This window comes from Empidonax traillii, unplaced genomic scaffold, assembly GCF_003031625.1.
Source record: "Empidonax traillii isolate 1590-97213 ecotype Southwest subspecies unplaced genomic scaffold, ASM303162v1 scaffold207:size1520225, whole genome shotgun sequence".
Lineage (NCBI taxonomy): Eukaryota > Metazoa > Chordata > Aves > Passeriformes > Tyrannidae > Empidonax > Empidonax traillii.
In genome coordinates, this window is record NW_020955400.1 from 345,641 (window position 1) to 360,496 (window position 14,856).

The 14,856-nt window shown below is 39.4% G+C and overlaps 1 protein-coding gene across 2 annotated transcripts in view; it reads right to left on the minus strand.

Annotated features, from left to right (window-relative positions):
- Positions 1–14,856, minus strand: part of UST (uronyl 2-sulfotransferase) — a 157,340-nt gene that overhangs the window by 67,154 nt on the left and 75,330 nt on the right. For both annotated transcript variants that reach the window (XM_027887367.1, XM_027887369.1), the window contains exon 4: positions 7,640–7,719. In XM_027887367.1, the coding sequence (XP_027743168.1) occupies positions 7,640–7,719 (80 nt within the window). The remainder of the gene's footprint in view (positions 1–7,639; positions 7,720–14,856) is intronic.

The following is a 14,856-nucleotide window of genomic DNA, read 5'->3' on the forward strand; positions in this document are numbered from 1 at the left end:
TTTTGCTGACTTTTCCCTACTATTAAGAGCTTACCCAGAGGGTAAATTTTTTTTTTTTGTTAACCATGTTTTTAATGACATTTCCCTATGTATGTATGGGGTTTCTTTTTAAAGAAGAACAAAACCACATCATGAAACTACTTTAGTAGATAATCTTAGGCTGCAATCATTGTTTCAAGATGTTGATTTAAGGATGCACTCAAAGGGCCCAATCCCTCCCTCAGCTGAGCTGTATAGAATCAGAAATGGAGCTGACTGAACTACTGCTCTTTATACAAAGTATACCCGATCTTGCATTCAAAGGGTCATGGACATTTAGCATCTTCTTATGCCAGCTCCATGCATTTGCCCAACACGCTATTTTCAAATGCTAGTGGAGCATGGTTAACACACATAATAGGCATGTTCTGTATAAACATCTACACTCTGTGTGGGGTGGATTACTTGTTCCAGAGAAAGTAAGAAACAAAAATCCTCAGGTTATTAAAAAATCTGGGTGTTCGACAAATATCCCATGACATTTTCTTAAGACAATGAAAACACCATCACAGAATCACTCTGGTTTTACTGACATCTAATCAGCCTATAAAAAGAGTAGAAATTCTATTTCCAAATCAATGGACCAAAGACATGTACATAGGTTAAGTCATGGCAAAACAAGACGTTTATTTGCAAAAAAAATATTGTAAATGTATCATCCAACCCTTAAAAACAATTAACAAGCTCACATGCAAGGCTTCCAAAGAGTATGCCGCCAGCATGGAGTGTCCTTAGGCTTTCAAACTTGCAGCTTATTCACACGGCAAAGTTAATTCATCAAGATTTACCTCCTTTTCATTTGTTAGCTATGGACATATTTTACAAGGACAAGGGACGATGTAATGTCAAAATACAATTTTTAGAGCTGCTTCTGCATGGAAAAAACCACAGAAAAGATGAATAACAAAAAAACCCCGAAAACGTTCAGAAACTAAGTTTAGATTTGGGCTTATTCAGAGTGAACTTGTCTTTGTCCATCTGTGCCTTCCCATAGCATGTAATTTATTGCTACCTGTAAGTCAGAATTCAGGTCAGAGTTGAAGGAAAATGGCCACACTGACCAGCACTGCTACATATGACACTGTCTGCTGCCACAGCAGCTCAGTTTATTCATTTTTATTAGTTAGTGTTGGCCATTGTGTCTCTGTAAAAAAGTAATAAAAAAAAAATCAGTAATGCTGATACAGGCTACCAAAAAAGAAAGGTTTTTCAAGACAAACAAGAACTTTACACATTAACTCTGCTAATGAAAAACAGAAAACTGGAAATATTCCTTTTGTTGATTCCAGGGACTAAAGGCAAGTCCCTTCCCAAGTAGAAGATGCAGTAGATCTTTCCCTCCTTCCCAAAAGTTGTCCATACCTCTTGCACTGAGCAAGAAGGACACAGAAGAGCTGGGGCTGGAATCCAAGAAGGGCAGAGGGAGGGTGATTGCTGGCTGTGGTTAAGCAGAAGGTCCAGGAGCTCTGTTTTGCATGGCTTTCCCTTCAGCAGAAGTACCTGCAGCAGGGTGGTTGTCTCAGAGTCTTCTACAGGCCTTCTCAATTTGGTTTGAAACTGGCCAACAGGTTCAGATATTATTTAAGAACTGGGGAGGGGAGTGGGACAGAAAGAGCAGCTGGAACTGCTGTATGACTACTTCAAAAACTTTGCTAAAAGTGAAGTGTTGTCTCCTCCTCTCAGTACATGCACATGTACGCTAAATACACACCACAGATATTAAACTGTAGCTGAAAGGGTGGCTCCTGACACAGTAATGCTAGGTGATAATTCATCCCAGATTAGAACAAATGAGATACACTGAACTGAATCATAGGGCTAATTAAAATGGAAGATTAAATTGAGTCTGTGCTTTATATCTGCATCTCCTTACCACATCACACGAAATTTTAAAGGAGCTAATTCCCCAGTGGTCTATAACTACTGATGAAACTAAAGAATTGACAGCTCCAGTGAAAAATAAAAAAGCCTGTTTCACTCTCTGGGTGGTCTTTTTAATGCTTCTCCCTCCTGTGACTTTACCCTGACCTGATCAGCCAGCTTTTAAACAAGCAAAAGTCACTTACCAGTTACTGAGAGAGGCATGTCATTAAGTTTTTACACATTCCCCTGCAATGTTCACTTACCCTGAGACAGGAGGGAATGGCCAAGCTTCCTGATCTGCCTGAACTGGGGTCTGTAAGTGCATGTTTGGAAGATAAAAGTTCACTGTCAGAGGGAGGCATGGTGCCTTCCTGTGATCAGAATGGGAGTTGCACAATTCTTCATATCCCTGACTCATCCTGACCCAAAACCACAGCCTTGCCACCTCTGCCTTCCTGCAAATGTTGTTTCTGCTTCTCTGAAATCTGTGACACTTGGATCACACACCAAGCATCTTGACTTGCTGCCCAATGACTCTTAGAGTAACTTAATTCTGCAGAAGATTACTGAGAGGTCAAGTGGAGCTTTTCCACAAACCGGAAGTTTCTTCCTGATCATTTTTTTTCTCAGGCTAAATAACTAGATGACAAATGCCACTTAAAATAAAGAACAGTGAACTGCAGCTATTCTGAAATAGCTTTTTATCTCTCTGTAGGTTATTCCACTTCTTCACAGCTTCTGCACTCCAACTCTGTGCTGCCTGGATCTACCAATAACACCTGGAATGCCAGCAAATATATCAACATATAAATCTTTACCAGCTCAGATACATTCTTCAATATATGCTTCTGTCAACATTTTGGATGTTTTTCCCAGCAACATTAGTACATAAACTTCAATTCAGAAAGAGACAAAAAGATAAACAGCATCGCCTTCCACAAAAGAAACAGTCCTGAAACGGACTGGATGGACTAGCCAGTCTCCAGAAGCACTGGGCTTTCTCCTAAAACTAGCACTAAATGCTGCAGGTGCTGAAGAAACCAGGAACAGAAACTGTAAAACACTCGGAATAAAAGCTTTTTCCGTGACAAGTGCTATGTAGAAATTCACTAACATCAAAGAAACACAAGAAAGTTTTTCATCTTCTGTTTGAAGTTAAAATAATTAGATTTATGCCTGTAAAAATTCACATTAGATTTGCTTTAATGTGTCCTTTTAAGATTTGTCTGCCTGCCTCTTTGCACTACTTTGGATTGAGAAAAGATAGCACTGAACCAAAAGATAAAGATGTAGGAGAGTAAGTGAGGATTCATTTACTCAGCTCAGCCAATAGGCACTCTTAAAACACTGCTCAAAAATTAGAGGAAAACGGCCCTGGCAAGCATTTCAGGTCAGGATAAGATTTTCAAGATTTTAGAACTTTGGTCAGCAAAACTAATGGTGCTTTTGAAACATGCATGTGCTTAAAATCACCACTCACTTCCACTAGAGATTTATTCTGGAAAGAAGATGTAACCTTTTTTTTTTTTTTCCCTAGTTGGAAACAATCATAAGTGAATGGTATGATGCTTTTCTGAATAATCAGAGAGCTTTAAGTGCTGACAGGTTTATAAGCGGGTACAGGGAACAAAGGGGGAAAATTCAAGTGATCTGCCATTGCTGCTATTCCCATCAGTAAGTTTATTTTTCTTACTACTCTTTGGGAAGCTGAGAAGCACCAGCGAGGATGAAGAAAAGACTGAGGTACTTAATGCCTTCCTTAACTCAGCCTTTAATAAAAAGACCAGTTTGTTCTTGGAGTACTCTGCCTCTTGAGCCAGAAGACAGGGAACAGAATGAAGCCCCCAGAATCGAAGGGGAAATGGTCAGTGAGCAGCTACGCCAGTTAGATATACACAAGTCTATTGGGCCAGATGGAAACCACCCAAGGGTACTGAGGGAGCTGGCAGAAGTTCTCACTGAGCCACTTTCTATCACTTACCAACTGCACTGGATAAGTGGAAAGGTCCCTGTAGACTGGAAGTTAGCAAATGTGATGCCCAACTACAAGAAGGGGTGGAGGGAGATTCCAGGGAACTGTCAGCCTATCTGATGTCGGAGCCAGGGAAGGTTACGGAGCAGATGATCTTGAGTGCCATCAGACAGCACATGCAGGACAACCACAGGATCAGGCCTAGCCAGCATGGGTTTATGAAAGGCATGTCCTGCTTAGCCAACCTTACCCGCTCCTACAGCCAGGTGACCTGCTTAGTGGATAAAGGCAAGGCTGTGGATATTGTCTGCCTGGACTTTAGTAAAGCCTTTGATACTGTTTCCAACCACACTCTCCTGGAGAAACCGGCTACTCACGGCTTAGACAGATGCACCATTTGATAGTGCTGGGGATGCTGATTGACAGTTTCAGAACACGAGCCAGCAGCATGCCCAGGTGGCCAAGAAGGCCAATGGCATCTTGGCCTGTATCAGCAATAGTGGCCAGCAGGACGAGGGCAGTGATCTTGCCCTCAGCACAGGGGAGGCCACACCTCAGTTCAGTTTCGGGTCCCCTCCCTACAAGAAAGGCACTGAGGTGCTGGACTGAGTCCAGAAAAGGGCAATGGAGCTGGTGAAGGGTCTAGAGAATATGTCATATGAGAAAAGGCTGAGGGAGCTGCGGTTGTCTAATTTGGAGAAAAGGAGGCTCAGAGAAGACCTTATTGCTCTCTGCAACTATCTGAAATGAGCTTTGTAGCCAGGTGGGGGTTGGCCTTTCCTCCTAAGTAAAAAATAACCAGGAAAGAGGAAACAACTTCAAGTTGGGCCAGTGGAGGTTTAGATTGGATATTAGGAAAAATTTCTTTACAGAAAGGGTTATCAGGCATTGCAACAGGCTGCCCAGGGAAGTGGTTGAGCCCGCCTCCCTGGAGGTATTTAAAAGATGTGTAGATGTGGTACTCAGGGCCATGGTTTAGTGGCACACTTGGCAGTTCTGGGTTAACACCTGGACTTGGTCACCTTAAAGATATTGTCCACTCTAAATTATTCCATATCTCTATTCTAAGCAAAACCAAAGCAGACTTCAATTTTTCATTACTCTGATTACATTTCTCTGCTTCTCTAGTACCTTGGTGATATGTTTTAAATGGCTTAATGCAATCCCAACAGATCTTGAAAACACTCAAGCAGAGGTGCAAGGCAAGTGGAAGAGACTTCTTTTGTTCCAAATGTGACCTACCAAGAGAGTAGCAAGGTAACATGTCTTCTAAATCCTACCTGTCTGCCAGCTCAATATCCACAGGCAGAAGAAGAATAAAGTGTTTCTTATCTCTTTCTCTGAAGAAAAGCTTGGCTTCAAAGGTATAAAATGCTAAACAAGAGAAGTGAGTTTGGACCCTGGACTAATGCCCAGAATAGCTTGCTCCTGCAAAAATTCACAAATTCCAGTAACAGCTCTGCTGCAATGACAGGTAGAAAGCCTCATCCCTTCCCTTGGAAAGGAGTATGGAGTTCACCAAAGTAGGGTTCTTCAATCTTCAAGCTGATCTTTAAGCTTTTCATAGATCTGGAGCTGCCCTAAGCCTGCAGTGAGGAGCCAACTTGTCTCCTACCCATCCCTGGGCATCTGCCCTGCTCCCCACTGGCTGCTCATGGCAAGCTGTTGTCTAAGGTCTTGAGCTGTCATCCAGAAACACCACATCAATACTCTGACCTCTATTCTTTTAGTCTGGGGAGTTTTGCACAACTTTTAGGTTGAGCTGGCAGAAAAGCTGAGGTAAACAGAAAGAACAGTATTCCACAAACAATATGAGTTCCGCTATCCACTAGAGACAGTCTGTAAATGAATAGTTTAAAGAAATCAAGCAAAACTAGAACACTCTCAGAGTACTGCAATATTTATAATGTGCATTTAAATCACATCTTGAAATTTCTGCTAAGTTGACACTAGATACTTCATTTTCTAATGAAATCAGCTTTACAAAAGCACAGTAAAACTAAGGAATCAAGAAAGTAATCAACATGGTACTTCACCATTAGGTATAACACTGCCAATAAATTTTGAAACAAGAGACTACAACTTCCAGAAAAGTTTAACTGATCAGCAAACACTAAGAAATTAGTAATTAGAAATTAGTAAGTAATACCGATGCAATTCAATGCTGTCCAATTTAAAAGACTCATCAGCCTTTTCACTACTCTACACCTACTACTTAAACCAGGCACGCTCTCAATAAAACAGAAGTTTTTCAGGTTTGCAAAGAACAGCCAAAAAGGAAACTTCAAATAATCTGTACATCTTATATAACTTTAACGTATTTTCACAAATTTGTATTGGAAGAAATATGTAAATACGTTGTAGATACATGATGTATATACTATGGAGGAAATATGATACCTCTGTGGCATACCGCATGTATAGAAAATGGAATCTACAGGGAGGAGCAAGAGGTAAGAATGTTCATTTTTTTCTGAAGTACCAAACGTTGAGTATGATCTTTTAAAAATCAGTCTAATCAAGAAACATCCCTTTGACCCTCAGGTGTGGCTGCTTGTTTGATCATGCAGTTTGGAAGAAAAAAGAGATCATTTACCAAAGGTGTGAAGTCCTAATGATTTTTATTCTTTAAAGATAATACATCAGAAACGAAACTTTCACGGAGAAGAGAGAATACAGAATACCAAAATTTTGTTTAACTCTTCTTGTTTCCATGTAAAAAAATCATGCCCATAGTTATGTTCTATATCAAGTGAATTTCCAATTGCTTAAAATATTTTATTTTCTCAGAAAACAAAGCTAAACACCCTCCTCCCCCAGCCCCCAATTTTATCATTTTTCACTACACTCTCTACCGAAGCCTGAGGCCATGTACTCACATTACCATGTAAACAAAATGCTGGGAAGTTAAGCAAGCTCTTGCAAAGATCTGCAGTAAGTTCATACTTCTACAGAATTTTTTTTATATTTAAGTGCAAGGAATCCAACCTGCTGGTAGAGAGGGCACGGTTCCTGAATATGACTTCCAGATTAAATTTACAGCCTGGGCAATAACCATCTGCAGTCAGCTTTAACCTCTGTGTGCTGGCTAAATGCTAACTGGCATCACTCATTCAAGTCCTTCCAAAGATTCCTCAGAAGGTTCATCCAAATTCAATTTTCTTCACATTCCGTGCTATAAATGTCTCTAGAGCCTTGTTGCATACTTTTAAATAGCTGCCAGAAGAAACTGCACTCCCACGATACAGAGCATAATCTGTTTGCATGGTTTATAAATACTTCCGTAGCCTGTGGAATGGGGACTATTTTGTCAGAACAAAATTAAGTTGGTTAAATTGCTGGAGAGTCATTCCAGGTACAAAATTAATGAACTCAGTGCAGTTTTCAATCTCATATTAGTACCTGGCTATACAAAGATGAAGAATTAAAAAAAGTGTCCTTCCACTTTCAAAACACAAGTGCACAGTTTAAAGACCCAAGTTACCATGTTGCATGTTAACTGCAAACATTGTAAATTATGACTGTCTCAGAGGCAAAAGCATATATTAGCATCCAGGCTTTTCACAAACATACTGTACATAACTATTCTACAGCAAACTGAGTGCAGGGAAAACAAAACAAAACCAACTTCTGAATGTGTCTTTCAGTGCCAGAAAGAAGGAAAAACCCCAAACATTATATTGTTTGTGTTAGAGGGAAAACATTCTATGTATTACAAATAATAGAAATCAATGAAAAAGATTTTTGTCTGAAAAAATGCCTTACCTTGAGAAGTTGAGGAAATGAACATGTCTAGTGAATAAATAGGGCTGCTCAGCAGTGCTTATGTTTTTAATCAATTCCATCTAAAAAGAATTAACAAATCAAATTTTCTGTGTTATGTCAATGCATATTTTGAGACAAATATAAAAATTTAAGACAATATATAATGATACAGCTTTCAAGTCTGAATTACTCAGGACCTCCTCCCCTGCTATCCCTCCAAAACACTGTCATCAAGATAGCAAAACTACTATTTTATGTCTAAGCAAAAAGGCAGAAAGGTGCCTGCAGCTTAACTGTCATGGAGCTTATGTACTTCCAAAGGTGAGGATAAATTTAAGAAAAAGCATAAACTAAGGAAAAAATCTAAACTCTGCCTAAATCTGCACCAGAGCTTTGCAAGTGGCAGCTGCCCTCTTGAAAACCCTAGCTCTATTCACACCAATGCCAAAAATGTCAAATGTCTGAAACTGTAACAGAAAGTGAGAGCTGAGCCAATTACCATTTTCATATAACAATAAAACCAGCTAACTTAGTCAAAACACCGATTGATTTGCCTGTTTAAATAGAGAAATCCGCACTTGCTATTCTTTTTGCTATTACAGCAAATTAGGAGTACAAATTAAATGGACACTTTCAGAAAGATGTTGCTAAATTCTAGGTCATGCACATTCACATGATATTAATTTTTAAAAAATAAATGAATAATTTAAATTTTCAGATCATTGACATGGAATAACATAAACAGCACCATGGATATGAATATCTATTTTGTGTAAGCTGAGCTCTAGTTATGATTTACTGGAAACTGAAATTGTCTAGTGAAGCATCATGCTAGAGAGTCAATGTTCAGGTAATTTTGCTTCCTTCTTATTAATTTCCTAAGATTTATTTTTGGATTTTCTGTTCTGCGTTCAGATGCAGGCTATGTTATGGACAGCGAACACAAATGCATTTGAAAGGACAGGTTTATTGATTTTACAAACTGGGTAATAGAAAGCAATTAATAAACTGGGAAAAAAAAGAGATAAGTGAGTGTGAACCAAACATTCTGGTTTGAATCATATTAATTTATGTATTAAATTTAAACACCACTAAGGAGACATTATTAAAAAACGTATTTCTTAAAACTTGAATGCTATAGTTGACATAAACAAAATAAACAAAAATATGGAGTCCAGCCTGTTATATGGTCAAGATAAAGTGACTGGCATGTGATGAATTACTAGAACCAAAAAGAGCATAGTAAAAAATTATATCCATACCATAACAAATATTAAATTACATTTAAGGACAACAATTGACAATTCCCCCCCCTTTATTTCCCAGTTTCAATACACTGATATTTTGCCACAGTTTCTACACTGTGTGTCACATCTTATTGCTTCTCATTCATCTTTCATTCTCCACTTTTTCCTAGAACACATACCCTGTCTTCTTCTTTCAGACAACACAAGCTACAGCCATTTAACTTCTAGCATTGAACAAAATGTCCACACACTGATATGCTTTTCCCTATTTTTCAACTGCTTTCAACAGTTTTATACACATACATGTATGATGAGCTCTGAACAAAACAGTTCAGCTTGCCCACCTTCTTATGATGGAGCTTTTCCTGTCAAACTGGTTAGAGTAAATCAAGGTGTATTAGGTACAGACCTTGTATATCAAGGCGTATTGGGTCTGAGAAAGTACATCAATGTATATTATATGTGAGAAAGACTGTAAACCCAAAGAAATAGAACATAAAGAAGACAAGATGAAAAAAAGAAAGACAATATAAAGGGAAAAGAGAAACAAGAGAATATGGGGAGAAGTTGTGCAATTAAAAAAAAGAAAAAGAGGCAGGAGAGGAATAGTGCCCCTGCTTTAGTTAGTCATTTATGGACTCTGCACTGTTTGATTCAAGTACAAACAGGTCTTTATACAGCTTCTTCAGTACAATATAAATGCTATGGGCAAGAAATTCACAAACCTGAAGAGCAAAGCTTGTCTAGATAAGAATTAGAAAGCTCAGGAAGCTTTGCAATAAGTTGCGCAAAGGAATTAAGTATTGTTTATTGATGCTCCAGAGAAACAAAGGCTTTCCTAGCAAATCCAACATGCTTACATTTCTTTAACACTGGTAACTCTGCCAAAAAATTATATCCATTCATCTTTAGAATCAAACACAAGGAGATTCTAGAGGTTGTGTATCAGATGTTTTCAATTTTTTTTTTTCTCAGACAAGTTAGAGGGGAAGGGAAATTCTCAGAACTGTATGAAGCTTTATGTTATAATTGTCATTTTACCTGTGTTACTCTATCTGCATGAAGTAAGGAAGTAAGATGGAAGAAGGAAGTTACTGATATAGGATAAAAACCCTATTCATGCCACTATGGTCATCACTGTAATTCCATTTTGGAATAAATGAAAAAACATCATTAGAGTATAATTATGGAGATATAAAGATACTATACCCATACTAAGTAATACCACTAAGTTTAAAATTTAGCATAATACTGCTCCACGAATGTAGCGGGAAGTATGTGTGTGTTACAAAGTACCATGCAAGCCTCCCTTGGCCCTCAGCTTACCCCAGGCAGATTCACATTACACCACCACTGTGTTTCTCACTGCATTTCACCTGATGTCAGTGTCACGCACACATCAACCTGCTGCTGGACAAGCACGGGCACTTTGGCCTCAGGAGCAAAGGGAGGCTGGAAAGATGCACAGAGAGCAGGACAGCATCTGGCTCCTGGCTATCTTTTAATCTCTTGCTACCAAACTCAATGTCTGGAACTATGATAATAGCTTACTCCAAAGTAGACGCAGATTTTTGTTTTGACTTAAAGTATCTTCATATTTAGATACTTAGTGATCAACTGGACTTGTAAGCAGATGTGGATAAAGCTACAATGTGCATAAAGACAAACCAGCAAAACTCATTCTTTTAAAAACCCTGCCAAAAGGGTAAGTGAGGCTCAACTAAAACAACACACAGATGTCAGGAGGGAAAAATAAATAACTGTAATGGCTCATGGCCACATGCAAATTGTGGCTATATTTCCCATGGGCCTCTCTTGCTCTGATCCCGCTGTGCTGAAATCATTTCAGTCTAACAAACCAACTGTATTGCTCAGGAATACCTAGTGATCCACTCCTACTTTTAAGATTATGGTTACAGGGGAGAAGACCCACAGAGTGGAACAGTGAGCAGAGGATGAGAGCTGAGGAAAACAAGTGTTTTGGATGGAATGAGTGATGAAAAAGAGTTACATCCAAGCAGAGATGATCTAGGGTCATCCTAAGTTTGAAAAGAAATTAATATGAACAAGAGCACAAGATAAAAAACCCCGGCAAACATGGTTGGGGGAGAGATGAATTAGAACACATCCATGGCTGGAGGGAGAAGCTGTAGAAATATAAGGGGAAGTCTGAAAGGAGCACACACCTTCTAGGATAAGGGCCCATAAAGAGCTATTTCTCTCTCACTGCTGCCCAGAGCTCTCCTGCAGGAGTTCAGCAGTTTCAGTGAAACAGTACTGAAAAATATACTAATTTGCTCTTGAAATTAACTGAATTGCACCACAGAGTTAGTGCTGCTAAAGAACGATCCAGGGGGAGGAAAATGACAGGACATGAAGAGCGTGTGTGGAAGCGAACCAAAGTAGTGGGTGCACTGTGCTCCCCAAGGAAGGGGGATCATTCACACCACATGACTGGAGTCTGCAGAGATGTTAGGCCACAGCAAGCATTGGCAAAGACCTCTGTGGTGTGGTCAACACATCTGCTGTCATTCCACTCACTCCCCTCAAACACCAATTAATTTTAAGGAACAGAGTCTTTCCTTATAATAACACCTTTCTACCACTGTGACTGCTTGCTTACTCTTTTATTCTAATATTTTCCTCCTTAATTCCTGTTCTGCACTGACTTTTAATCAGGCCCTTTAAAGAAGACGAGATCCATAGAGGCAATCCTGTAAAATCACAAGCTAGTTTTGAATCTTGCCCTTTTGAATCTTAAAGGACAAGAACACCAAGAGGCAATACTCTAAGAGGAAAGGTTTTTCCTTAGTCTACTGTCCTACACTACCACTGTAGGATCTCAGTTGGCCAAGCAAAAGAAATCAAACTGTAATTGCTCAGCATCATCCGTATACTTGTAATGGGCTGCTGCTGCATTGCAAGTAACACTCCAGTAGATGGCATTGTGAAGTGACTCCAAGAGGGCTGGATGGGGCCCTCCCCATGAGGGGAGAAACGTGGAGGATGGATTTTCTCCAGCCAGAGAATTGTTCCTGCACAAAAATACAACTCCAGCCTTTGAGAGAGGGCACTTTTCCATCTTCTGGAAATGGCCAGTCCCTGAACTGACTGCAGAGCAATCCTGTTTTGTTTGAGATTTCCAGTAAGTAAATTTGACTGGGAACAAAAACAAAATCAGATAATAATCCCACCAAGACAGCAGCCAAAATGTTACTACTTTTTTTAAGATGCTGTATTTCACTGAGAGAATTCAAGGTCAAAACGTATAAAAATGGTGAGGGAACTGGGATTTTCCAAGTGAGGTCTACTGGATCACACTATAGTCTCACTAATATTAACAGAAATAGGAAAAAAAAAATTCTCCGTATCTGTCTTTCTTGTGAGTTCTTTACCCTCTTTCACTGCTTTCAGTCTCTATTGAAGGCATATAGGGCTCAGGAAGCACAAGTATCTACAGAAATGTTGGTATATCACTTTCATCTCATTTCCATAAACAACTCACAACTCCTAGGAATGAGACTTGCTAGACCTTCATTTTCAGCTCTCAAAAGTTTGGAATGGTTTCAAGAATTTCTTCACCTCCCCATGCTGGTATGACCAATTTTCTGTCTTGAAAAGCATTTAAGAAAAATTAGTGATGAATTTTTAGTGTGTTAAACTGGAATTACATACTAAGTTGGTTGCACAGCCATAACAATGGCTGGTAGAAGGAAACAACATGAGGATAAACTACCAATTACTCCCGTATGTGATTGGTATTTATATATCTATAAGCATACTCATTCTTACTTCCCTGAATGCAAGAAAATGGGAGTGGGAAGTGGGAAGGAAAGATTTCACTTTGTGGCAGTTCACATGGAATTTTAAAGCCAAAACAATTAGATTAACTTTAATACTACATATTATTTTCTGTATTTAATTTACTTGGAAGTACTATAGCAAATGGTAAAGCACATACTAACTCATCTGTTTCCAGAGCTCACTCCCTTATTCCCACAGATGTTCAAAGGCTGAACTCCTAATTGCTGGCAGACACACAAAATTTGGGAAAATTTCTGAGGAGACTGGGAAAGGCAATGAGAATATGGATTCCAGTTATGTGCAATCCCCCCAGTCATTAAGAACACCTACATGCTTAACTTTATTTAACAACAGCAGACTGCATAAGCTAAATATTTACAAAAAAGTCTTGGCTGGATCAGGGCTTTAATCAAACACAGGACAGACAAATGACAGACGGAAGAGAGACATATCATCTCAAGCGAGAAGCCCATGTTCACGCTGGAAACCTTCAGCCCAGCCCAGCTCTCTTTTTTCTTGTTCCAATGCCTGGAGCCAGAGATCACCCATTCTTTCAACTTCCTCTTGTGTACACCACATTAAAGGTGAAAAAAGTAATTTTTTTTTAATATTCTGCTCTTAAAAATTGAGAAGCCAACTAAAAATGCCCTGAACAACAGATCAGTTACTGTCTTCCAGCATATTTCCTGGTGATCAAAGGCACTTTTCAGCAAAAGTACTCATTAAATTATGAATCTATTGTAACGACATAAATAAACCATAAATGAAAATAAAGAGACTCAAGTTATAGTAGGGCAATATATAGAGTAAATCATCAGCTCTGTAGCAATACTTCCAGCACATTTACTGTCTAGTAAGCTAAGAGCTTAGGGAGTGCAAAAGGTAATGCAGATAGCTATCCTCTGTCAGTGTATAGGTAAAAAATAAATCTGGGCCTCTCTGGAATCTCCACTGTGGACTAAAGCACAGAAGACTGCTAAGATGTGACCTTATGCTGTGTTTTAACGAAGGACAACACACCTACCAGAGAAAGACAAAGAACATAACTGAAAAGAAAAAGCTGATAAGAGTGAAAGCTGGTGATTATTAATACCTGAAAAGTTTCTGAGTTTTATATCTCCAAATTTTCCCAAGGGAAACTGATCAAAGACATAGACAAACAAAACTCGAAACACAAAAGCAGTCTTAGCCACAGAAATCCCAACCAGACAGCCTCTGTAGCACGGGATAGTTTGACTCCTTCCTGATGGAATCGTTTTCCAAACACCCAAGGCTCTGTGGTGCTGCTGGTAAGATATGTAGAGGAAAACTGCAGCAGCCATAGCCCATGCCTTCCCTCGGCCACAAGCAGGGGCAGTGAGGGGACACTGTCCTCCACTACATCCTTTCACTGCCATCTAACAAGCAACCGTGCGTAGAAGCCACCTTTGGGCTGGTGTGGCAGCCTTGGCCAGCTGGTCCCCACCTTGGGCTCAACTTGACTGTCATGTGGTGTTAGGTCAGCTGGTTACTGGTAGGACCCCAATGGACACCCTGAAAGGGAGGAAGGTGGGACCTGCAGGAGCAATATCAGCTCCTAAATTTTCATTTGCAATAAACTGCTGCATCTAAAATAAAAAACTTATGCTCATAAGCAGGCTAAAAATAAATGAGCCCAAATCACAGCACAGGGCCACCAGCAGGCCCACATCCGTATTTTGATCACTACACACATCCTTTGGTGGTTTGCAGGCTGCCATTCCTAGGAGTGACATAGAAATTTATTGCAGCTTTTACCTGATCAGCAGCTCAAAATAGCTGCAGTGGGCAACATTGTGGCATCTGACTACACACATACTCTTCGGAGTCTGAGGTTTTTTTGCATTATTTGTATAAATATCTACTTACAGGAACAATACTTACAGAAGGCACATGGTTAGTTTACGTGAATAGAAGAAAATTTAAATAACTAGATCTTTTATAGAATCAAAGCTGCAAAAATAATGCCTTCTACTTTAAGGGAACATGAAAAACATGAAAAAGTGTGCCTGGATAAAGAGGAACAATGTGCTGTTTCACCTTCTGTAGTGAGGTTGTGTGATAACATGAAAAAGATAGATAAGCAAGAAGCTGAGATAGGATCAAGGGCATGTCAGATTATAGCAACATGGGTTAGCATGGCATGGG